Genomic DNA, 26,680 nt, shown 5'->3' on the forward strand with positions numbered 1-26,680 from the left:
GAGTGATTGGTATAAATATAAGAGCATTCAAAATAGAGAAGCCAGGTTTTTAAAGATAATACATTTTGCAAATGTCCTCTCTGGGAATACCAGAGACCTATACCAGTTAAATACCGTTATAGATAGTATACAAATGAAAGCTCATGTTAAGGAACCTGGTCTCAGAATGTGTCACCAAGTGAGAATATGGTGATCCTCAGAAAGTAGAATCAAATACCTATTAATATCATGTATTAAATATGCACTCAATATATACAATATAGGTACACACCCTCTGGTTGAAATACCTGAGATGCCAGAGACCTATACCAGTTAGTTACCGCTGTGAGTGGTTGGTATAAATATAAGAGCATTCAAATAGAGCTCCATCCACCTTAGGGATGGAACCCCACAATTCCAGCTGAGAGTCCAGGACTGGGAATAATTTTTTAAAGGCAGACAAAGGGGAAAAGGAAGATCCAATTCTATCCCATTTGTTCTTAATAATGTTCGCCATTTTTACAGGTACAGGAAAAGTTAGCAGCGCTACCCTGTCCTCTGTCTAATTTAGGAATCAACGGTTCATTAGGCAATTTGGCCTCTGGAACCTCCAACGTCAACAGAGCCTCCTTTAGAAGAAAACTTAAAGGTTCAATTTTAAATCTAAAGGCTGGCTCCTCTGCAGCCGGCGGCTTAGAGGTAGCAGACTCCTATCCAGAAATTTCACCCTCAGAAGACGCAGAGTGTGACCCATCCTGGGATACTTGAAAGGCAGACAAATCAAGTAAATCACTGGATGTCCCCTGGACTGGAGAGCTATGTAAAGCACTAAGTGCCTCAGACACCGCCATCTTTAACTGCGCGGAAAGGTCTGATGGTAAAAGGCTCTCTCCAGACTACCTTCAGTAGTACTAAAGGGGTTAACCTTCTTAGACGTAATAACCTTGTTGATAAATATGGAACATAGTTGAGAGGGCGGGCACACCAAGGCCTACTCACAATATAGACAGGTATTACTATTAGGAATAGAGGGAGTACCCTCAAGTATATCAGGATCCTCCATAACTTGCACTCACAACAGTAGGATACAAATAAATGCACTTTTTATTTCTCACAAAAACGTCACCTTTATACCCCCAATGACTGGGGCACTCACCACCTCCTAAACCCAGGCAACCAGAGAAGAAGCGACCTCTCCGACAGCTTACTCGGTCAGGAAAGAGATAACGAAAGTGTGACCACACACGGTCACGTGGTGCGCAATGCAGGACTGTCCCTGCGAGAAAAAGTGCGCCAAGCTACAAGCTGCGCAGCGTTCAAAGTGAAAGTAAACACCTGTATGTTCCGTTACCGCATAACAACAGTCTAGAAGCCCAAAAATAAATCTCACACATAAAGCAGCATACAATCAAAGCAACACATTTGATTAATCCCCACTGTTCAATAACCTCCCTCAGGAAATATTAACCCATGATTCTATAAAGATAAAAGGAGTCACACTGTGACCCTGTCTTCAGCAATTTCAGCATTTGTAAAAATTGAAACGATCTTTCCAGAATCCGTGCTGTGGAACAGAAACACAGCCTCTCAAGTGTGACAGTCTTGTAGCATCGCTCCTGACATGGACTTGAGTGAAGAAAGCAGACAGCGAAACTCGTCAACACTGGTTGCTTAAGGAGATGTTAGCAGGCAGTCTGGATGGGTTCGCAGAAAGACTGAGAGGCTGACAAGACTACTTAAAACTCCAGTTCCATAACGAAAGGCATATATCCCTCCTGAGGAACAACTCTGAAATCTTCGGACACTTCTCTGCCATCCTCCTGTGACGAAAGGCAAAGATTGACTGGGGGATAGGGGAAGTGGGAGAGGTATTTAAGCCTTTGGCTGAGGTGTCTTTGCCTCCTCCTGGTAGCCAGGTTCAGTATTTCCCAACAGTAAGGAATGAAGCCGTGGACTCTCCTTGTATTAAGAAGGAAATACTTGCCAGCAATGTTTTAAAAAAAAAAATTATGCAAACTATTTTAAATTAATTAGCCCTTTTAGGATATGCACACATCTCAACCTGTTTTATGGCACTTTAAGTTCTCTTTTTCCAGCAGTTTTCCTACAAGCGCTAACGTATTAAATCTATACTATTGCCTTGGCAGAGTAAGGAGTTGGGTGATCTGATTGGTCCAGGGTGAATTTAGGAATGTTCCAGAGGTGGAGTTGAGTCATTTGATTGGTCGAGTGGGGCAAAATCAGGGATAATCCAGGAGCGGGATTGAGATAGGCTTGAGGGTAAAGAGTTTTATGTTTTCACTGGTAAACTCACATGGGTGATCTAGGCTTGTTAGACAGGGAAAATCAGACTGCAGGATAAAGGAGAGCTCTCAAACAGATCAACTATCTCCTGCAAGCTATAGCCCCACAGGTGAAATACTCTACCCAAAACTTAAAGGCAAATTAAAACACTAAAAACATTTCACACACCTTCATCTAGTTATGGACGCTGCCTATTTGAACTTGCAAATATAAAACTGGAACTATGGTGTGATGTAATAGAGAAATAATGGGCTTACCAATTAATAGCAAGACCGGTGCTACCCTTAATTAATAATACTGACACTATAACCCCATACAAGAACTAGGGAAAAGAAAAGGGTATAAAGCACTCTTTCTCAAATTATATAAATAAAACTTAGCCTTTATTAAGTCTGAGTAAAAATAGCATCCCTGCTAATCTGTAAAATAACCACTCCTATATCATTCGTGGAAATATCCCCCTGTTTCCTGGCCGATAAACTGCAGACATCGGCTTCGGGTGCCAGGGATATTCCACATTGTACAAAAATAATATTAACAACAAACGCGTTTCAGCCTATAACCTGGCCTTTCTCAATGCTGAATTATTTTGCAAAAATGACAAACCGAGTACCTGGGTGTGCCGCTTTAAAATCCCTAAGTCTGGGATAACCAACCAATCAAGACGCATTGCGTCATATTCTCACACCCCTTTGCACAGTTTCCGAATTCCTGATTGCACAAGTTGTGGGTGTATGCCATAGATGATGCCTCATAGGTTCATATTGTTGCTTAGCAACCTTGTAGCAGAATACCCCTTGTTTACTTGCGGTCATATGTTATACCGCTCCTTGCAATCTCTAACCTTATCATCTGTGATATGAGGGTGGGTGTATATGATCTGTTATCATTCCCATGGGTCTTATGTGAGAGGAATTCTTGTATACATAACACACTGTGATTGTACTACTTGCAGCGTATACATTAAGTAAAGCGTATATAAATAGTGCTGCCTATTTGAAACATAGGTTTCACTGCAGGCATCTGAAGGAGAGTTGCTGCACATGTGCTGGAGTGTAGTAAAAACTAAATTTCAAAATGGTGCCACTAATGATTAGAGGCAGGCAGGGAATAACTTCAAGAGTATGCTTATAAAATGTATTTAATGTGCCTTTAAAGGTTTAAGGGAAATGCACTTGGTTTCAGAGGAGATTCAGAAAGGCAGAAGAGATAATATGGCATCATCATGAAAAACAAAAATACCACAATCCTGCAGCTCTCCTCCAGTGAGAAACCCAGGGTGCCAGGGCGAATTTGTAAGGTGCCACCGACGCCCAGATTTATCAAGGAAAAAAGAGGTGTGACAAATAATTTCAGTATTTATAGAATATGGAAATATAAACATATAGGCCTAGATTTGGAGTTTGGCGGTAGATGGGCTGTTAACGCTACGCAGGCTTTTTTCTGGCCGCACCATAAAATTAACTCTGGTATCGAGAGTTCAAAAAAATGCTGCGTTAGGCTCCAAAAAAGGAGCGTAGAGCATTTTTACCGCAAATGCAACTCTCGATACCAGAGTTGCTTACGGACGCGGCCAGCCTCAAAAACGTGCTCGTGCACGATTCTCCCATAGGAAACAATGGGGCTGTTTGAGCTGAAAAAAAAACCTAACACCTGCAAAAAAGCAGCGTTCAGCTCCTAACGCAGCCCCATTGTTTCCTATGGGGAAACACTTCCTACGTCTGCACCTAACACTCTAACATGTACCCCGAGTCTAAACACCCCTAACCTTACACTTATTAACCCCTAATCTGCCGCCCCCGCTATCGCTGACCCCTGCATATTATTATTAACCCCTAATCTGCCGCTCCGTACACCGCCGCAACCTACGTTATACCTATGTACCCCTAATCTGCTGCCCCTAACACTGCCGACCCCTATATTATATTTATTAACCCCTAACCTGCCCCCCACAACGTTGCCGCCAGCTACTTACAATAATTAACCCCTAATCTGCCGACCGCAAAGCGCCGCCACCTACGCTATCCTTATGTACCCCTAATCTACTGCCCCTAACACCGCCGACCCCTATATTATATTTATAAACCCCTAATCTGCCCCCCTCAACGTCGCCGACACCTGCCTACACTTATTAACCCCTAATCTGCCGAGCGGACCTGAGCGCTACTATAATAAAGTTATTAACCCCTAATCCGCCTCACTAACCCTATCATAAATAGTATTAACCCCTAATCTGCCCTCCCTAACATCGCCGACACCTAACTTCAAACATTAACCCCTAATCTGACGACCGGAGCTCACCGCTACTATAATAAATGGATTAACCCCTAAAGCTAAGTCTAACCCTAACACTAACACCCCCCTAACTTAAATATAATTTACATCTAACGAAATTAATTAACTCTTATTAAATAAATTATTCCTATTTAAAGCTAAATACTTACCTGTAAAAAAAATCCTAATATAGCTACAATATAAATTATAATTACATTGTAGCTATTTTAGGATTAATATTTATTTTACAGGCAACTTGGTAATTATTTTAACTAGGTACAATAGCTATTAAATAGTTAAGAACTATTTAATAGTTACCTAGTTAAAATAATAACAAAATTACCTGTAAAATAAGTCCTAACCTAAGTTATAATTAAACCTAACACTACCCTATCAATAAATTAATTAAATAAAATACCTACAATTACCTACAATAAAACCTAACACTACACTATCAATAAATAAATTAAATACAATTTCTACAAATAACTACAATTACATAAACTAACTAAAGTACAATAAATAAAAAAGAACTAAGTTACAAAAAATAAAAAAATATTTACAAACATAAGAAAAATATTACAACAATTTTAAACTAATTACACCTACTCTAAGCCCCCTAATAAAATAACAAAGACCCCCAAAATAAAAAAATGCCCTACCCTATTCTAAATTAATAAATTTAAAAGCTCTTTTACCTTACCAGCCCTGAACAGGGCCCTTTGCGGGGCATGCCCCAAGAAAATCAGCTCTTTTGCCTGTAAAAAAAAACATACAATACCCCCCCCAACATTACAACCCACCACCCACATACCCCTAATCTAACCCAAACCCCCCTTAAATAAACCTAACACTAAGCCCCTGAAGATCTTCCTACCTTGTCTTCACCTCACCGGGTATCACCGATCGGTCCTGGCTCCGATATCTTCATCCAACCCAAGCGGGGGCTAGACATCCACTGAAGAAGTCCAGAAGAGGGTCCAAAGTCTTCCACCTATCCGGCAAGAAGAGGACATCCGGACCGGCAAACATCTTCATCCAAGCGGCATCTTCGATCTTCTTCCATCTGGTGCGGAGCGGGTCCATGTTGAAGCAGCCGACGCGGATCCATCCTCTTCTTCCGGCGTCTCCCGACGAATGACGGTTCCTTTAAGGGACGTCATCCAAGATGGCGTTCCTCGAATTCCGATTGGCTGATAGGATTCTATCAGCCAATCGGAATTAAGGTAGGAATATTCTGATTGGCCAATCAGAATCAAGTTCAATCCGATTGGCTGATCCAATCAGCCAATCAGATTGAGCTCGCATTCTATTGGCTGTTCCGATCAGCCAATCATTGGATTGGATCAGCCAATCGGATTGAACTTGATTCTGATTGGCTGATTCCATCAGCCAATCAGAATATTCCTATCTTAATTCCGATTGGCTGATAGAATCCTATCAGCCAATCGGAATTCGAGGAACGCCATCTTGGATGACATCCCTTAAAGGAACCGTCATTCGTCGGGAGACGCTGGAAGAAGAGGATGGATCCGCGTCGGCTGCTTCAACATGGACCCGCTCCGCACCAGATGGAAGAAGATCGAAGATGCCGCTTGGATGAAGATGTTTGCCGGTCCGGATGTCCTCTTCTTGCCGGATAGGAGGAAGACTTTGGACTCTCTTCTGGACTTCTTCAGTGGATGTCTAGCCCCCGCTTGGGTTGGATGAAGATATCGGAGCCAGGACCGATCGGTGATACCCGGTGAGGTGAAGACAAGGTAGGAAGATCTTCAGGGGCTTAGTGTTAGGTTTATTTAAGGGGGGTTTGGGTTAGATTAGGGGTATGTGGGTGGTGGGTTGTAATGTTGGGGGGGTATTGTATGTTTTTTTTGACAGTCAAAAGAGCTGATTTTCTTGGGGCATGCCCCGCAAAGGGCCCTGTTCAGGGCTGGTAAGGTAAAAGAGCTTTTAAATTTATTAATTTAGAATAGGGTAGGGCATTTTTTTATTTTGGGGGTCTTTGTTATTTTATTAGGGGGCTTATAGTAGGTGTAATTAGTTTAAAATTGTTGTAATATTTTTCTTATGTTTGTAAATATTTTTTTATTTTTTGTAACTTAGTTCTTTTTTATTTTTTGTACTTTAGTTAGTTTATGTAATTGTAGTTATTTGTAGAAATTGTATTTAATTTATTTATTGATAGTGTAGTGTTAGGTTTTATTGTAGGTAATTGTAGGTATTTTATTTAATTAATTTATTGATAGGGTAGTGTTAGGTTTAATTATAACTTAGGTTAGGATTTATTTTACAGGTAATTTTGTTATTATTTTAACTAGGTAACTATTAAATAGTTCTTAACTATTTAATAGCTATTGTACCTAGTTAAAATAATTACCAAGTTGCCTGTAAAATAAATATTAATCCTAAAATAGCTACAATGTAATTATAATTTATATTGTAGCTATATTAGGATTTTTTTTTACAGGTAAGTATTTAGCTTTAAATAGGAATAATTTATTTAATAAGAGTTAATTAATTTCGTTAGATTAAAATTATATTTAACTTAGGGGGGTGTTAGTGTTAGGGTTAGACTTAGCTTTAGGGGTTAATACATTTATTATAGTAGCGGTGAGCTCCGGTCGTCAGATTAGGGGTTAATGTTTGAAGTTAGGTGTCGGCGATGTTAGGGAGGGCAGATTAGGGGTTAATACTATTTATGATAGGGTTAGTGAGGCGGATTAGGGGTTAATAACTTTATTATAGTAGCGCTCAGGTCCGCTCGGCAGATTAGGGGTTAATTATTGTAGGTAGCTGGCGGCGACGTTGTGGGGGGCAGGTTAGGGGTTAATAAATATAATATAGGGGTCGGCGGTGTTAGGGGCAGCAGATTAGGGGTACATAAGGATAACGTAGGTGGCGGCGCTTTGCGGTCGGCAGATTAGGGGTTAATTATTGTAGGTAGCTGGCGGCGACGTTGTGGGGGGCAGGTTAGGGGTTAATAAATATAATATAGGGGTCGGCGGTGTTAGGGGCAGCAGATTAGGGGTACATAAGGATAACGTAGGTGGCGGCGCTTTGCGGTCAGCAGATTAGGGGTTAATTATTGTAGGTAGCTGGCGGCGACGTTGTGGGGGGCAGGTTAGGGGTTAATAAATATAATATAGGGGTCGGCGGTGTTAGGGGCAGCAGATTAGGGGTACATAAGGATAACGTAGGTGGCGGCGCTTTGCGGTCGGCAGATTAGGGGTTAATTATTGTAGGTAGCTGGCGGCGACGTTGTGGGGGGCAGGTTAGGGGTTAATAAATATAATACAGGGGTCAGCGGTGTTAGGGGCAGCAGATTAGGGGTACATAAGTATAACGTAGGTGGCGGTCGGCAGATTAGGGGTTAAAAAAAATTAATCGAGTTGCGGCAATGTGGGGGGACCTCGGTTTAGGGGTACATAGGTAGTTTATGGGTGTTAGTGTACTTTAGGGTACAGTAGTTAAGAGCTTTGTAAACCAGCGTTAGCCCAGAAAGCTCTTAACTCCTGCTTTTTTTCGGAGGCTGGAGTTTTGTCGTTAGAGCTCTAACGCTCACTTCAGAAACGACTCTAAATACCGGTGTTAGGAAGATCCCATTGAAAAGATAGGATACGCAATTGACGTAAGGGGATCTGCGGTATGGAAAAGTTGCGGCTGAAAAGTGAGCGTTAGACCCTTTAATCACTGACTCCAAATACCGACGGTAGCCTAAAACCAGCGTTAGGAGCCTCTAACGCTGGTTTTCACGGCTAACGCCAAACTCCAAATCTAGGCCATAGTATCCATATCATAATTATTAAAATGACCAGTTACGGGGGGGGGCGGAGCCAACTGCCGAAGCTACAGGACATGTTATTCTAGAGCTCCCAAAACTTGATCTTCAAAAAGCTATTTTATGGCGACCTAAGAGTTTACATATCTATATTCTGAGTAAATGGCACATCCTAGGATGTAAGTACAAAAAAGGGGTGTGTATGCTGTGAACAAGCTAAACCAGAAATGCCTTTCTCCTAATTGCACTTCTCACAATTAGTGCAATAATATCTAAAAAGAAAAGAAAAGGGGGTTGGAGAAGGCGCCAACAGGCTATCTGGTGTTAAACCTAAATTATAAATTTCTCCAAAATTGAAGTGCAATAAGCATATAATACTAGCTGAATTCTATAGGGGTATGCTTAAAATGACGAACAAATAATCCAACCCTGTTGTGACAATAAGGCAATTCACTGATTACAATTTGAAAAATAACATTTAATGAAAACAAAAAAATTACTATAAAACATTTAATACAATCCTCTGATTTAGTAGAACAGTTAATAAGCTTCACTTCAACATAAAAACCATATGGCAATATTAATCCACATTAAAAAATAGCACTCATTCTAAGTTAATCTAATAATAGCAGGCTTTCTAAGTGTACCTAATATTAACAGTATAATACTAAAATGATACAAATTTCAAACCAATAAGCAGAGCTAGATATAGGGCTAATCGTTTCTACTAGCTAGTTTGGAACCGGATATTGTAAACCTGAAACGCTGTCTGTAAATGTTATTGGTGACTAAATTTTGACAGGCACAGTCTCTCAAGTAACAGTTAATAGGACTCCAGATAGATCGTTTTCTGTTTATGAAGAAGGTAAAATACACAGTAGTTCTTAAAGTGCAATATAACCATAAGACTTCAAATCTTCACCCTCACTTCTAAGGGTCTTTGTAAAAGGAAAGTCAGTAGTAAGCACTTACCCGGTGCTCCGGTGCTATGGGCGGAGCTTTTTTCTTCCGCTCACCTGTAACGCACCTTGTATATCTTTTCGTCGGTGACAATCTTACAATTATTCAGTAGGTAGATTGTAACTTCAAAGTGTGCACACTTTCGATCCTCCTTAGATTGATGCTCCTACCGTCTTCGCTCAGTAGTTAAATCCACTTGATTCTGGCATTACGGTCCTGGGAGCTTCTTGATTACAAGTCTTTTTCAAAACAAGCCGGATACTGGTATGGTCTACGTGCTTCAGCTCACCAGGGAGCCTTTGTCAAGATACCTTCCTCCAGCTGTGATCCCTTTTTAAAGGATTCCTCCATTAACCCTATATGTGCCTTCCAAATAATCAGTGGTTCCTTCTTTCATTATTTAATGTGCCCTGTATTTTTGTGCATTACAAGTCACCAATTTCAGTGCAGGTTATACCGGTTGTGAAGTTACTAAAATGCCCTCATGAAAACAATATTTAAAAAGCCAAAAAATATCATTATAAAAATTATGACTTTATTCTAGTTTCTACATTTGTTAATCTATTTTAAAATTATAACAGTTAATTGCCTCACAATCGCCAACGAATGGTCAACACCCCTAAAAACGTATCTGTCCCTAATATTAAGATTCCAGTCTTTTTTTAAAAAATTATTATTTGTTTGTTTAGATAAAAAATGATTCCTCAAAAACAAAAAATTATTATTTTCCTGCTTGGGTTCGAACTCGCAGACCTTATAACTGCAGTCTGACCACCTAACCATTAGGCTGTGTTAGAAGTTATCTCAATAAGATTTCAATGATAATATTTGGCCTTTAACTAGCTTATATATAATCCGATAAGTAATCATAGATTATCTATTTGTCATATATCTTAATGGTTGATTGGCTTAAATTAGATTTGTAAAACAAATCATTCCTAACTTGGGCTCGAACTCATAGCCCTTACGGTCAGAGTCTAACTTCTTATCCATTGTGCTATGATGGAAGTTCAAATGGATCGAATTCTCTCCTTCTATATAACCTTGAGTTGTTAACTATTTGGATGCAACAGAGGTTTATAAAGAAAATAAATAAATCTATTTTTAAAATAACAGGGTGGATTCGAACCTCGGACCTATTGTGTGTAAAGCCTAAGCACTAGCCACTCGACTATTGACTCATTGGAGAATTCTTGCTTCTATTTGGGTATTTTAAAGGATACATTTTTTATATTAATGGGCTTTGTTCTTAGACATTTGTTTGCAAATAGTGGACAATTTTTATATATTATTGTTCCTAAAAGGGACATAGAAGTGTTATTTAGTGGATGATATTCATAGTCACTCTGTTAATTCACCCCAAGGAAACATATATATTTAATCAACTTTCTTAACCAGTATGACATCTAAAATATTTAAATACAGTATAATCTCGTTCGTTTTGATGGACATAATAAATCCTTCTACTTATATAAGGGCATTCAAGTCCATTTCACTATTCAGCCCTTTGGGGTGGAGTGTACCAAAATTATATATAAATTCTGCTTCTTGTCTGAGCAACTTTTTATTAGTATTCCCTCTTCTTCCATCCTGCACTATTTTCTTAATGCCCCAGAATTTTAGTGTTTCTGTGTTGCCTTTATGAACCTCTTTGAAATGTTTATACAGAGTTGTGTCTTCTCTTTCATGCTCTATTGCTAACAGATGTTCACGTATACGGTCTTTCAATTTCCGTCCTGTTTGACCAAAATACCTTAGATTACAGTCGCATTGTAGCATATAGATAATATTTGTATCGGTGCATCTTATAATATCTGTTATATTAGTAATTCTCCCGTCTTTCTCGGACTTAATCTGTTTTAATTTCATACTATGTTTACAGGACTTACATTGGTGGCAGGGGAAAAACCCCTCTATCTTATTGCCCTCAAGTGTTCTATATCCTCTATTGCACATTTCATTCCCCCTTTTGTACTCGCTCGGAGCCAATATCGTTTTTAAATTCCTAGCTTTTCTGTAAATAAAATTGGGGTTTCTTCCTAAGTTTGGGCCTATTATGGGGTCTTTTAATAAAAGATGCCAGTGTTTCTTAACCAATTTTTGAAACTGTTTGTGATGGGCTGAATAGGTCGTGATTATGGGTATATCCATTGTCTCTTTTAGCTTCCCCTTATAAGGTTTTTCTTTTTTTCTTAGTAGTTCCTCCCTGTCCATCTTTTTAACTTCATCCACTGTCTCTAAGATCTTTAAAGTGTCATATCCCATCTCTTCAAATCTTCTCATTAGTACTTTTGATTGTTTCTCAAAGTCCACTAGATCTGTGCAGTTCCTCCTAACACGCATCAGTTGACCCTTTGGTATGTTCTTTTTCCATTGGCTATGGTGACAACTCTCAGAATCAATATAATTGTTAGAATCAACCTTTTTAAAAAAAGGTCTTTGTTTTAATTGCATTATTGATTATCTCAATTTCTATGTCTAAATAATTAATTTTTTCTTTACTAGATTCATATGTGAATTGTAAACCAAAGTTATTAAGGTCATCAATGAAAATATCTAATAATTCTATGTCCCCCTTCCAGACGAAAAACAGATCGTCAATATAACGTCTATAGAGCACAAGGTTCGCACCCCATGGGGATCTTGCTATTAGTTCTCTTTCAAAGACCCCCATGAATAAGTTAGCATAACTAGGTGCGAACCTTGTGCCCATAGCCGTACCCTTTATTTGCAAAAAATAACTGTTCTCAAACTTGAAATAATTGTTATTCAAGATAAATTTTATACATTTCAATAAAAAATCTCTTTGCGTGCTGGTCATCTCTGAGTCCTGTCTCACAAAATATTCTATAGCTTGTATTTTATGAGACAGGACTCAGAGATGACCAGCACGCAAAGAGATTTTTTATTGAAATGTATAACATTTATCTTGAATAACAATTATTTCAAGTTTGAGAACAGTTATTTTTTGCAAATAAAGGGTACGGCTATGGGCACAAGGTTCGCACCTAGTTATGCTAACTTATTCATGGGGGTCTTTGAAAGAGAACTAATAGCAAGATCCCCATGGGGTGCGAACCATGTGCTCTATAGACGTTATATTGACGATCTGTTTTTCGTCTGGAAGGGGGACATAGAATTATTAGATATTTTCATTGATAACCTTAATTCCAATAACTTTGGTTTACAATTCACATATGAATCTAGTAAAGAAAAAATTAATTATTTAGACATAGAAATTGAGATAATCAATAATGCAATTAAAACAAAGACCTTTTTTAAAAAGGTCGATTCTAACAATTATATTGATTCTGAGAGTTGTCACCATAGCCAATGGAAAAAGAACATACCAAAGGGTCAACTGATGCGTGTTAGGAGGAACTGCACAGATCTAGTGGACTTTAAGAAACAATCAAAAGTACTAATGAGAAGATTTGAAGAGAAGGGATATGACACTTTAAAGATCTTAGAGACAGTGGATGAAGTTAAAAAGATGGACAGGGAGGAACTACTAAGAAAAAAAGAAAAACCTTATAAGGGGAAGCTAAAAGAGACAATGGATATACCCATAATCACGACCTATTCAGCCCATCACAAACAGTTTCAAAAATTGGTTAAGAAACACTGGCATCTTTTATTAAAAGACCCCATAATAGGCCCAAACTTAGGAAGAAACCCCAATTTTATTTACAGAAAAGCTAGGAATTTAAAAACGATATTGGCTCCGAGCGAGTACAAAAGGGGGAATGAAATGTGCAATAGAGGATATAGAACACTTGAGGGCAATAAGATAGAGGGGTTTTTCCCCTGCCACCAATGTAAGTCCTGTAAACATAGTACGAAATTAAAACAGATTAAGTCCGAGAAAGACGGGAGAATTACTAATATAACAGATATTATAAGATGCACCGATACAAATATTATCTATATGCTACAATGCGACTGTAATCAAAGGTATTTTGGTCAAACAGGACGGAAATTGAAAGACCGTATACGTGAACATCTGTTAGCAATAGAGCATGAAAGAGAAGACACAACTCTGTATAAACATTTCAAAGAGGTTCATAAAGGCAACACAGAAACACTAAAATTCTGGGGCATTAAGAAAATAGTGCAGGATGGAAGAAGAGGGAATACTAATAAAAAGTTGCTCAGACAAGAAGCAGAATTTATATATAATTTTGGTACACTCCACCCCAAAGGGCTGAATAGTGAAATGGACTTGAATGCCCTTATATAAGTAGAAGGATTTATTATGTCCATCAAAACGAACGAGATTATACTGTATTTAAATATTTTAGATGTCATACTGGTTAAGAAAGTTGATTAAATATATATGTTTCCTTGGGGTGAATTAACAGAGTGACTATGAATATCATCCACTAAATAACACTTCTATGTCCCTTTTAGGAACAATAATATATAAAAATTGTCCACTATTTGCAAACAAATGTCTAAGAACAAAGCCCATTAATATAAAAAATGTATCCTTTAAAATACCCAAATAGAAGCAAGAATTCTCCAATGAGTCAATAGTCGAGTGGCTAGTGCTTAGGCTTTACACACAATAGGTCCGAGTTATAAACCTCTGTTGCATCCAAATAGTTAACAACTCAAGGTTATATAGAAGGAGAGAATTCGATCCATTTGAACTTCCATCATAGCACAATGGATAAGAAGTTAGACTCTGACCGTAAGGGCTATGAGTTCGAGCCCAAGTTAGGAATGATTTGTTTTACAAATCTAATTTAAGCCAATCAACCATTAAGATATATGACAAATAGATAATCTATGACTACTTATCGGATTATATATAAGATAGTTAAAGGCCAAATATTATCATTGAAATCTTATCGAGATAACTTCTAACACAGCCTAATGGTTAGGTGGTCAGATTGCAGTTATAAGGTCTGCGAGTTCGAACCCAAGCAGGAAAATAATAATTTTTTGTTTTTGAGGAATCATTTTTTATCTAAACAAACAAATAATAATTTTTTAAAAAAAGACTGGAATCTTAATATTAGGGACAGATACGTTTTTAGGGGTGTTGACCATTCGTTGGCGATTGTGAGGCAATTAACTGTTATAATTTTAAAATAGATTAACAAATGTAGAAACTAGAATAAAGTCATAATTTTTATAATGATATTTTTTGGCTTTTTAAATATTGTTTTCATGAGGGCATTTTAGTAACTTCCCAACCGGTATAACCTGCACTGAAATTGGTGACTTGTAATGCACAAAAATACAGGGCACATTAAATAATGAAAGAAGGAACCACTGATTATTTGGAAGGCACATATAGGGTTAATGGAGGAATCCTTTAAAAAGGGATCACAGCTGGAGGAAGGTATCTTGACAAAGGCTCCCTGGTGAGCTGAAACGCGTAGACCATACCAGTATCCAGCTTGTTTTGAAAAAGACTTGTAATCAAGAAGCTCCCAGGACCGTAATGCCAGAATCAAGTGGATTTAACTACTGAGCGAAGACGGTAGGAGCATCAATCTAAGGAGGATCGAAAGTGTGCACACTTTGAAGTTACAATCTACCTACTGAATAATTGTAAGATTGTCACCGACGAAAAGATATACAAGGTGCGTTACAGGTGAGCGGAAGAAAAAAGCTCCGCCCATAGCACCGGGTAAGTGCTTACTACTGACTTTCCTTTTACAAAGACCCTTAGAAGTGAGGGTGAAGATTTGAAGTCTTATGGTTATATTGCACTTTAAGAACTACTGTGTATTTTACCTTCTTCATAAACAGAAAACGATCTATCTGGAGTCCTATTAACTGTTACTTGAGAGACTGTGCCTGTCAAAATTTAGTCACCAATAACATTTACAGACAGCGTTTCAGGTTTACAATATCCGGTTCCAAACTAGCTAGTAGAAACGATTAGCCCTATATCTAGCTCTGCTTATTGGTTTGAAATTTGTATCATTTTAGTATTATACTGTTAATATTAGGTACACTTAGAAAGCCTGCTATTATTAGATTAACTTAGAATGAGTGCTATTTTTTAATGTGGATAAATATTGCCATATGGTTTTTATGTTGAAGTGAAGCGTATTAACTGTTCTACTAAATCAGAGGATTGTATTAAATGTTTTATAATAATTTGTTTGTTTTCATTAAATGTTATTTTTCAAATTGTAATCAGTGAATTGCCTTATTGTCACAACAGGGTTGGATTATTTGTTCAAGTCATTTTAAGCATACCCCTATAGAATTCAGCTAGTATTATATGCTTATTGCACTTCAATTTTGGAGAAATTTATAATTTAGGTTTAACACCAGATAGCCTGTTGGCGCCTTCTCCAACATCCTAGGATGTAGTCTATGAAGTTTGCAATTAAGGCGACCTGTCATTGACGAAATACCAGCGCAGAGGCCTACTAGCAGGCTGAGCTCGCGGCTAAGCTTCCACCGCCATATCTAAAACTACGTACGCAGCATCTTGGCGGATTGAGATATTCTTCTGACACATTATTTTATAACGATTTAATGGAGCAACAAATCCTTTCGGCTCTACACACATTAATGCTCTCTTTAGACTATTACCAGCAAGCTCCTATTGTCGAATTAAGAGCCGGGGCGGCCCTATTTCAACAGGCTGCTTGGATGGAAGAAGCCGTGGGGGAGACTGACCAGCAGGAAACGATCCTCACACAATGCAATATAGATGTACACCAGGATGTGGTGGATCAGTTTGCAGTAGGCAAAGCGGAACCTGGCTCGTGGATAATAGAACAGATAGAAGCAGTCCCACAAGACGGTATCTTGCAGATCTTGCCAGTCCTCGCAGAGTCGGAGCTACAGACCGCAACATGTTGTGCGGTGCCGCAGATAGAACGGCTCAGATCGACTGGAACATGAAGTCTGTACCACATAGTACATGCTCGCACTAGTGCCTCAGGGGGCCCGTCTGCAGAAGCTGGAGCCGGGTCTGATGAGAAGGATGAACCGGGAGATAAGCAGCAGCTGGAACAAATGAAGACTGCACACGGAGGGCCCAAAGCACGATCTAACTCCAGCACTAAGCGTCTCAATTCTTCTACGCTGAGATCAGGCTCTCTCTCTAACCCCAAGCCCATGAAACCTGAGCAGTCTCCAGGAGATCTCACAGTCTCCAACAGCCAGATACACAGGAGCTACTATTACAGTTATCTTAATCTGGCCATTGGAGATAAACAGGTGACCTGGCGCCGCGATAACAAGAGAGGCTTCAGCAGATCCTTGGGTGCCATGCAGCTGCGAGTTAGTAGCCGTGGTATGCTGCTTCAAGATCCCTGTTCTGGGCATAATGATTTACCCCACATACTGTGGAGCATAATTGATCTCATGTTCCTTCCACTCAGATTTGGTATAGGCTAAAAAACATTTATTCACCATTACAGGCAGCCTTCAACGATGTCGGACTCTTGGACTAGTTTTTCATATGAACATAGATGCCTCACAATTGTCTATTACAGAACTTTCTTAGTTTATAAGCTGGTTATGATTATGTTTACTTATACAACTACATTTTGGTTTATTTTGCTCATTCTGTAACTAGTTTTAGATGATAGTAATCCCATATTTGTGGTTGTTATACTTTATTTATGTTTGTTTGAAACATGGGCAATATCAGTATGTACTTAATAGCCTAGATCATATTTACATAACAAGGGGATGTTGCAGCTGGAATACAGAGTAAGCAATGGGGTTTGGTATACCTATATGTTGCATGGGTGGACTCGCATGGGTTATGAATGACTCTTTTCTCCAGATTACTCAGTGTGTTTCAGCAACAACAAAAATATCTGGAGTAGGGTAAATGAGCATTGTGGAGATGTCTGCTCCAGTTCGAGACTTTGTCTAATACAATTTAGAACCCATAAATGATGGCTTGAAGTCCTGAAACAAAGGGTCTAATTCCTACTAAAATATTATGTCTTGAACTTTTCCTTCTTGAAGTTTTAACTACTATGATAAATGGTTAAGGCTCTTACACAGAAGCTAGTTAGGAATGTTATAGCTATATGGTGTTGTTTAACCCGTGCTTTTTAGTCTACTGCAACAGTTAAAAAAGCACTTCTCGTTGTTAAAGAAGGGGTTTATATTTTTATTTTTTCTACTTTTTCTATTAACTCTGTGAAATATTTCCCCTACACTCCTAGTCTCTGCTTATTTACCCTCCATGTTGCAATACCCACAGGATATATACTGCAGTTCAGATTATGAGTTGACATTTACCATTCCACAAACTCTATTTTGGGAAGTTAACAGAGTGAAATATTCCAGTCCTATTTTAATGTACTAGGGTTAAAGGGAGATTCTATTTTATTATTTTTGGCTCTTTTTGTAATACTTATAGTAATTCATTAGCATCTTAACGGCTTAATTTTTTAATTTTTTTAATTATTTTTTTTTAACACTCTAGCTTGAAATTGTCACTTATACCCTTACTCAGGTACCTGTACTCTGTATTAACCTTTTATTTATCATAGGCCTGACTATTATAAAGACTACAGGCAATTCCTCATCGGCTAACATTATGTGTATATATGTGTGTATGTGTGTATGTATGTATGTGTATATGTGTATGTATGTGTGTATGTTTATATATATATCCTATATTATAAAAGACAAGTGTTTGTCTGAAGCCGTCATGCGCAGTACAGACAAACACTTGGCCTTAGATTCTATTCTCGCGCACCTCTGCATAGCTGACAGATTGGGAGCGCGAGGTACACAGCATACAAGCAGCTGTGAGATAGGGAGCGCGAGCTACTCAACAGCTGTGAGGTCTGCTGCGTGAGAAGCGGCAACGCGCTCCCCAGACCTCACAGCTGTTTGTGGCCGACGGGAGCGTCGCGAGGGGCGTGGCCGGGCGTCACGAGGGGCGTGGCCGGGCGGATGTTGCCGCGATGGGGCGTGGCCGGGCGGGGTCCCGCGAAGACAGAGCCAGAGAGGGAGCAGGAGGGGGGGGGGGCAGAGAGCCAAAGAGAAGGGGGGGGCAGAGAGCCAAAGAGAAGGGGGGGGGGCAGAGAGCCAAAGAGAAGGGGGGGGCAGAGACCCAAAGAGAAGGGGGGGGCAGAGAGCCAAAGAGAAGGGGGGGGCAGAGAGCCAAAGAGAAGGGGGGAGGCAGAGAGCCAAAGAGAAGGGGGGGGGCAGAGAGCCAAAGAGAAGGGGGGGGGGCAGAGAGCCAAAGAGAAGGGGGGGGCAGAGAGCCAAAGAGAAGGGGGGGGCAGAGAGCCAAAGAGAAAGGGGGGGGCAGAGAGCCAAAGAGAAAGGGGGGGGCAGAGAGCCAAAGAGAAGGGGGGGCAGAGAGCCAAAGAGAAGGGGGGGGGGCAGAGAGCCAAAGAGAAGGGGGGGGGGCAGAGAGCCAAAGAGAAGGGGGGGGGCAGAGAGCCAAAGAGAAGGGGGGGGGGCAGAGAGCCAAAGAGAAGGGGGGGGCAGAGAGCCAAAGAGAAGGGGGGGGCAGAGAGCCAAAGAGAAGGGGGGGGGGGCAGAGAGCCAAAGAGAGGGGGGGGCAGAGAGCCAAAGAGAAGGGGGGGGGGCAGAGAGCCAAAGAGAAGGGAGGGGGCAGAGAGCCAAAGAGAAGGGGGGGGCAGAGAGCCAAAGAGAAGGGGGGGCAGAGAGCCAAAGAGAAGGGGGGGGCAGAGAGCCAAAGAGAAGGGGGGGCAGAGAGCCAAAGAGAAGGGGGGGGCAGAGAGCCAAAGAGAAGGGAGGGGGCAGAGAGCCAAAGAGAAGGGGGGGGCAGAGAGCCAAAGAGAAGGGGGGGGCAGAGAGCCAAAGAGAAGGGGGGGGGGGCAGAGAGCCAAAGAGAAGGGGGGGGCAGAGAGCCAAAGAGAAGGGGGGGGCAGAGAGCCAAAGAGAAGGGGGGGCAGAGAGCCAAAGAGAAGGGGGGGGCAGAGAGCCAAGAGAAGGGGGGGGCAGAGAGCCAAAGAGAAGGGGGGGGGCAGAGAGCCAAAGAGAAGGGGGGGGCAGAGAGCCAAAGAGAAGGGGGGGGGCAGAGAGCCAAAGAGAAGGCGGGGGGGGCAGAGAGCCAAAGAGAAGGCGGGGGGGGGCAGAGAGCCAAAGAGAAGGTGGGGGGGGCAGAGAGCCAAAGAGAAGGGGGGGCAGAGAGCCAAAGAGAAGGGGGGGCAGAGAGCCAAAGAGAAGGGGGGGGGGCAGAGAGCCAAAGAGAAGGGGGGGCAGAGAGCCAAAGAGAAGGGGGGGGGCAGAGAGCCAAAGAGAAGGGGGGGGCAGAGAGCCAAAGAGAAGGGGGGGGGCAGAGAGCCAAAGAGAAGGGGGGGCAGAGAGCCAAAGAGGAGGGGGGGCGACAGAGAGCCAAAGAGAAGGGGGGGGCAGAGAGCCAAAGAGAAGGGGGGGGGGCAGAGAGCCAAAGAGAAGGGGGGGCAGAGAGCCAAAGAGAAGGGGGGGGAGAGAGAGCCAAAGAGAAGGGGGGGAGAGAGAGCCAAAGAGAAGGGGGGGAAGAGAGCCAAAGAGAAGGGGGGGAGAGCCAAAGAGGGGGGAGAGAGAGAGCCAAAGAGGAAAAAGAGCCAAAAAGGAGAGAGAGCCAAAGAGGGGGGAGAGAGAGCCAAAGAGGGGGGAGAGAGAGCCAAAGAGGGGGGGGGGGAGAGAGCTAAAGGGGGGGAGAGCCAAAGAGGGGGGAGAGAGAGAGCCAAAGAGGAAAGAAAGCCAAAGAGGAGAGCAAAAGAGGGGAGAGAGACAAAGAGGGGGGAGAGAGAGCCAAAGAGGGGGGGGGGCAGAGCCAAAGAGGGGGGGGGGGAGCCAAAGAGGGGGGGAGAGAGCCAAAGAGGGGGGGAGAGCGCCGAAGAGGGGGGAGAGAACAAAAGAGGGGGGAGAGAGCCAAAGAGGGGAGGGGAGAGCAAAAGAGGGGGGGAGCCAAAGGGGAGGGGGGAGCCAAAGGGGAGGGGAGAGCCAAAGAGGGGGGAGAGAGAGAGCCAAAGAGGAGAGAGAGCCAAAGAGGGGGGAGAGAGAGCCAAAGGGGGGGAGCCAAAGAGGGGAGAGAGAGAGCCAAAGAGGAGAGAGAGCAAAAGAGGAGAGAGAGCAAAAGAGGGGAGAGAGCCAAAGAGGGGGGGGGGGAGAGCCAAAGAGGGGGGTAGCCAAAGAGGGGGGGGAGAGCCAGAGGGGGGAGAGAGAGCAAAAGAAAGGATGGAGAGAGCCAAAGAGGGGAGAGAGAGAGCAAAAGAGGGGAGAGAGAGAGCAAAAGAGGGGAGAGAGAGAACAAAGGAGAGGGGGGAGAGAAAGCAAAAGAGAGGGGGGAAAGAAAGCAAAAGAGAGGGGGGAAGAGAGAGCAAAAGAAAGGGGGGAGAGAGCAAGGGGTGGGACCGCTGTTCTGAAAAAAATGGCCCGTGTACACGGGCTTTAGTACTAGTATATATATATTTGCCCCTACTAGTCGCTGGAGAAGCGTTATTTAGCTGAGGAGAATCAGTATTGGTTACACTATATAGTGGTGCGAGAAGTGATGGGGGCTGTATCATCAGTCCCTGCAGCGCTCCCTTTTACACATAGCAATTTCCCCTGCAAGCTGAGAGACGAGTGCTACTAAGTTCCTTATAGCATAGGTCCTAAACTAGCGCTGGTCCTGATGCATAGGTTACATGTTAAGGGCGCTATATCTCATAGTTTCACAAAGTTAAGTATTGTGTACATATACGCTACTCTACTGTGTTCTGACCCACCTGATGTAAAAATTTTATACCAGGCTGTAAATCATAACACATATTTTGCCTCACATAGCATTAACCTCTATAATCATATATTGTCTGTTTTCTTTTTACATGACTTTGATATTTTTAATAACCTGTTATGTGTCATGACTTTGCATTGGATTTGATGGGATATGCTATTCTTAGTTACTGTTGTATTACAGGTTTATCTTTTATGTGCGATCTAACACTCAGTTTGATATGTCCGAGTCATTTTCCACATTATGTGTTTTAGAGGCCTAACTCACAGATATATATTATAGTCTGATATCAATCTAATACCAAGTTGTATATATGTGATATTTATCCTATTATCTCAATGTATCAATGAATCCCCAATACAGCTTTTTCCATTTCACTATCTAACCCTAGCATATAGCGCTAACAAATTTTGCTAAAATATATAGACTAGCCATATACTTTAATACGCTTACTCTCCTATGTCCCTGGGTGTTTTCCTGCCTGCAATTGGCTAACATGCCCTGTGTCATTGCTGTCCTAAATAGGTATATTATACTGTGGACCCTATGCATAATTATGGTACTGCTAATGCTCATTCCTTCTTTAACCATATACAAAAACAGCTTAGGTTCAGGAGTATTATTTCAGCGTAGCTAATTGTGCAACTAAACTAGCATGTGGAGTAACTGTCTGGGTTTCTGCGGCCGAGAAAGACTAGACAGTCTTAACTACTATATATTGCACATCTGCATTCTATGCTACTCTTTGGCCCAGTAGAGGCCACAGAACTGACTACCAAGTGCTATCCCATTTCCATGAAACTAATGGACTTATTAGAGAACTGTTAACTAGTCAGCCAGCTACGCCATTTTTCTCACCTATAACCTGAAAACCTATGACCAGAAACTAGTATATTAATGGTCTTGCCTGTAACATGCCACTATCCAGGTATCCCACATGGCTCCGCCCCCCCCCCCCCCCATCAGGGTTCACCCTTATTGCAAGTGAACAAATCAGCGGTATTTATCCGCAATTGCTGATATATTGTTATAAGTTTTTCTTACATCTGTATGTTATATTTAGTTTACCATACTATAGGATGTATATGTTACAAGAATGTCCAATATATTTTTATTCACAGCTATGGTTATTACTATCATTCCTCTTTCCTATATCATTAGCCTTGACAGGCTCAAGAGCATTACTTCAAGCAGATGAGGAACATATCTAAAGAAAAAGAGGTTTCATTATTATGTATATATTCTCTCTTTTGTTTTTATTTTTTATGTAGACTTATCTATCTCTAGAAATGACATGATATTCTTTATACATTGTGTGTTGCAGAGATCATCCATGGTGTCATATGTCTGCAGAATTAATATATATGTTGTCATGTAATGAATGATGTATTGCTAATAACCTCAATAAAAAACTTTGATTTAAAAAAAAAAAAAAAATGACCAGTTACCCTAATCCAGGGGTGGGTAGTTATCGGCCCTCCAGGTGTTATCGACTACATCTCCCACGATGCTTTGCCAGCATTATGGCTGAAAGAGCATTATAGGAGATGTAGTCCATAACATCTAGAGGGCCGATAATTGCCCACCCCTGCTGCTCTCCCAGGCCCTTTTTACAGGGGGACACCTCCCGGCTAGTTTTACTGACCACCTGGCTAAATTTTAAGCCAATATTAAGACGTATTGAGCTAATATTCAAATTATTCAGCATTTGTTGCACACATTATCATTAAATCAATTTATGTTACATTATGCAATTAATTTGTGTTTTGGATAGCTTAAAAGGACAATCAAGTCAAAATAAACTTTAATGATTCAGAAAGAGCAGCAATTTTAAGACCCTTTTCAATTTGCTTTCTGGGGAACAATATCCTGCTGAGCATGTGCAAAAGCTAACAGGGTATACGTTTACTAGTCTGTGATTGGCTAATGTCTGTCACATGATACAGGGGGCCGGAAAATGGAAGAAAAAATAAATTTGTCAGAAAAAAATCTAATGCTTATTTGAAATTCAGAGTAGGTGTTAAATCATTGTCTTTTAATCATGCAGTTGTTAATTATGTAATTCTACAGCATTCGGTGGTCCTTTAAGTTACATTTATAAATAACAGAAAATGTTATAATATTGCAAAGTATTCATCTACCCCCATGCGGCTTAATTACACCAGCTAGTAACATTATCTGGTAAAGTGAAGGTAAACTTTGATGAATGAAAGCCCGGTTTTTAAAAATACTATTTTCCCTTGGGGGAAAGCTGTGATTGGAGGAAGCCGGATTAGTCATTACTGACGTGTGAAGAGAGGATCTCCGGGCTGGGGAAGCTGCTCCGGCTGTGAAGAGGAGAGAAGTAAGTTTTTAAACAAAACGGCTGCTTTCTAAACTTTGATGAATCAAAGCGCCCCTGTTTTTAATAGTATTTTAAAAAATGGGCTTTCATTCATCAAAGTTAACCTTCAATTTAAGAATACTGCTATGCTTATTGGGCTCTATAAAGAGGACACTTGTAAAGTCTGTGTTTCGTACTCACCTTTAGAAGAGTAAGGAGGGAAATCCATTTGATGTGACTTTAGAAAACCTGTCGAATGGAAGAAATTCAGTTAAATTCTAAAGTTAATATGATGATAAACACGTTGCACTGTATAATATGGACACATATGGTCTGGTAATATACGTGCGGCACCATAAGGATGACCCCAAGGTAGAACGTGCTGTGATCCGAGATGTCATCTCAAAAAATGCAGCATGTCGGCAGAAAGAATGGGACACATGCAGGGACTGTAAGTAACATTAGACAGTTCTCTTCAAACAGCGCTGTGCTCTTGCTGCACTGTGTGGATTTTTCTTTAACTCAGTGCATCCAGAGCAAAGTGCTGTATGAAAAGAACAGTCAAATACAGCGTAGCGCTGCAAAGCAGCAGTGCATTTATTGTTGATTGGATCTCAGAGATTTTTTTCAACCCCGCCCCCAGCCTTTCCCAGTCTGCAAAGCTGTGACTTCTGTATGTGAGATGTTCTTGTGAGTAATGCACCTTTTTTTATTACATTTCTACCTTGTGATGTTAGACCAAGAGAAACATTTTCCTTCAGATTACTTTTTTTTTCTCTGCTGCTAATTTTCAATGCGATTTTTAACTGCAGCACTAGATTATAAACTTGAAAAAATTGCTTTACTCTCCAGTTAAAGGAGCACTCAATGCAGTAGAATTACATAATTAACAAGTGCAAAATAAAAAGACAATGCAATAACACCTACTCTGAATTTCAAATAAGCAGTATAATGATGATAAGTATCTATGCACTGATAATGAGCACACTGCACTGTATAATGATGATGAATATCTATACACTGCACTGCACTGTATAATGATGATGAGCATCTATACACTGATAATGAACACACTGCACTGTATAATGATAATGAGTATCTATACACTGATAATGAACACACTGCACTGTATAATGATGATGAGTCTCTATACATGGATAATGATCATACTGCACTGTATAATGATGATGAGTCTCTATACATGGATAATGATCATACTGCACTGTATAATGATGATGAGTATCTATACACGGATAATAATCACACTGCACTGTATAATGATGATGAATATCTATACACTGCACTGTATAATGATGATGAGTATCTATACACTGATAATGATCACACTGCACTGTATAATGATGATGAGTATCTATACACTGATAATGATCACACTGCACTGTATAATGATAATAAGTATCTATACACTGATAATGAACACACTGCATTGTATAATGATAATGAGTATCTATACACTGATAATGAAAACACTGCATTGTATAATGAGAATGAGAATCTATACACTGATAATGATCACACTGCACTGTATAATGATGTGAGTATCTATATACTGATAATGAACACACTGCATTGTATAATGATGAGTATCTATACATTGATAATGATCATACTGCACTGTATAATGATAATGAGTATCTATACACTGATAATGATCACACTGCATTGTATAATGTTGATGAGTATCTATACACTGATAATGATCACACTGCACTGTATATTGATGATGAGTATCTATACAGTGATAATGATTACACTGCACTGTATAAAGATGATGAGTATCTATACACTGATAATGATCACACTGCACTGTAAAATGCTGATGAGTAACTATACACTGATAATGATCATACTGAACTGTATAATGATGATGAGTATCTATACACTGATAATGATCACACTGTACTATATAATGATGATGAGTATCTATACACTGATAATGAACACACTGTATAAAGCTGATGAGTATCTATACACTGATAATGATCACACTGAACTGTATAATGCTGATGAGTATCTATACACTAATAATGATCACAATGCACTGTATAATGATAATGAGTACACTGCACTGTATAATGATGATGAGTATCTACACACTGATAATGATCACGCTGCACTGTATAATGATGATGAGTATCTATACACTGATAATGACATGCTGCACTGTATAATGATGTGAGTATCTATATACTGATAATGAACACACTGCATTGTATAATGATAATGAGTATCTATACACTGATAATTATCACACTGCACTGTATAATGATGTGAGTATCTATATACTGATAATGATCACACTGCATTGTATAATGATAATGAGTATCTACACACTGATAATGATCACACTGCACTGTATAATGATAATGAGTATCTATACACTGATAATGATCACACTGCACTGTATAATGATGATGAGTATCTATACACTGATAATGATCACACTGCACTGTATAATGATGTGAGTATCTATATACTGATAATGAACACACTGCATTGTATACTGATAATGAGTATCTATACACTGATAATGATCACACTGCATTGTATAATGATAATGAGTATCTATACACTGATAATGATCACACTGCACTGTATAATGATGATGAGAATCTATACACTGATAATGATTACACTGCACTGTATAAAGATGATGAGTATCTATACACTGATAATGATCACACTGCACTGTATAATGCTGATGAGTATCTATACACTGATAATGATCATACTGTACTGTATAATGATGATGAGTATCTATACACTGATAATGATCACACTGCACTGTATAATGATGATGAGTATCTATACACTGATAATGATCACACTGCACTGTATAATGATGATGAGTATCTATACACTGATAATGAACACACTGTATAAAGCTGATGAGTATCTATACACTGATAATGATCACACTGCACTGTATAATGCTGATGAGTATCTAATCACTAATAAAGATCACACTGCACTGTATAATTATGATGAGTATCTATACACTGATAATGATTACACTGCATTGTATAACGATTATGAGTATCTATACACTGATAATGAGCACACTGCACTGTATAATGATGATGAGTATCTATACACTGATAATGATCACACTGCATTGTATAATGATGATGAGTATCTATACACTGATAATGAACACACTGCATTGTATAATGATAATGAGTATCTATACACTGATAATAATCACGCTGCACTGTATAATGATGATGAGTATCTATACACTGATAATGACATGCTGCACTGTATAATGATGTCAGTATCTATAAACTGATAATGAACACACTGCACTGTATAATGATGTGAGTATTTATATACTGATAATGATCACACTGCACTGTAT

General features: G+C 40.1%; 1 protein-coding gene across 1 annotated transcript in view; it reads right to left on the minus strand.

Annotated features, from left to right (window-relative positions):
- The window catches only part of LOC128667146 (uncharacterized), a 54,030-nt gene that overhangs the window by 13,923 nt on the left and 13,427 nt on the right, over positions 1-26,680 (minus strand). The window contains exon 2 of the mRNA XM_053722072.1: positions 23,503-23,550. Within this exon, the coding sequence (XP_053578047.1) occupies positions 23,503-23,530 (28 nt within the window). The 5' untranslated portion in view covers positions 23,531-23,550. The remainder of the gene's footprint in view (positions 1-23,502; positions 23,551-26,680) is intronic.

This window comes from Bombina bombina, chromosome 7, assembly GCF_027579735.1.
Source record: "Bombina bombina isolate aBomBom1 chromosome 7, aBomBom1.pri, whole genome shotgun sequence".
Lineage (NCBI taxonomy): Eukaryota > Metazoa > Chordata > Amphibia > Anura > Bombinatoridae > Bombina > Bombina bombina.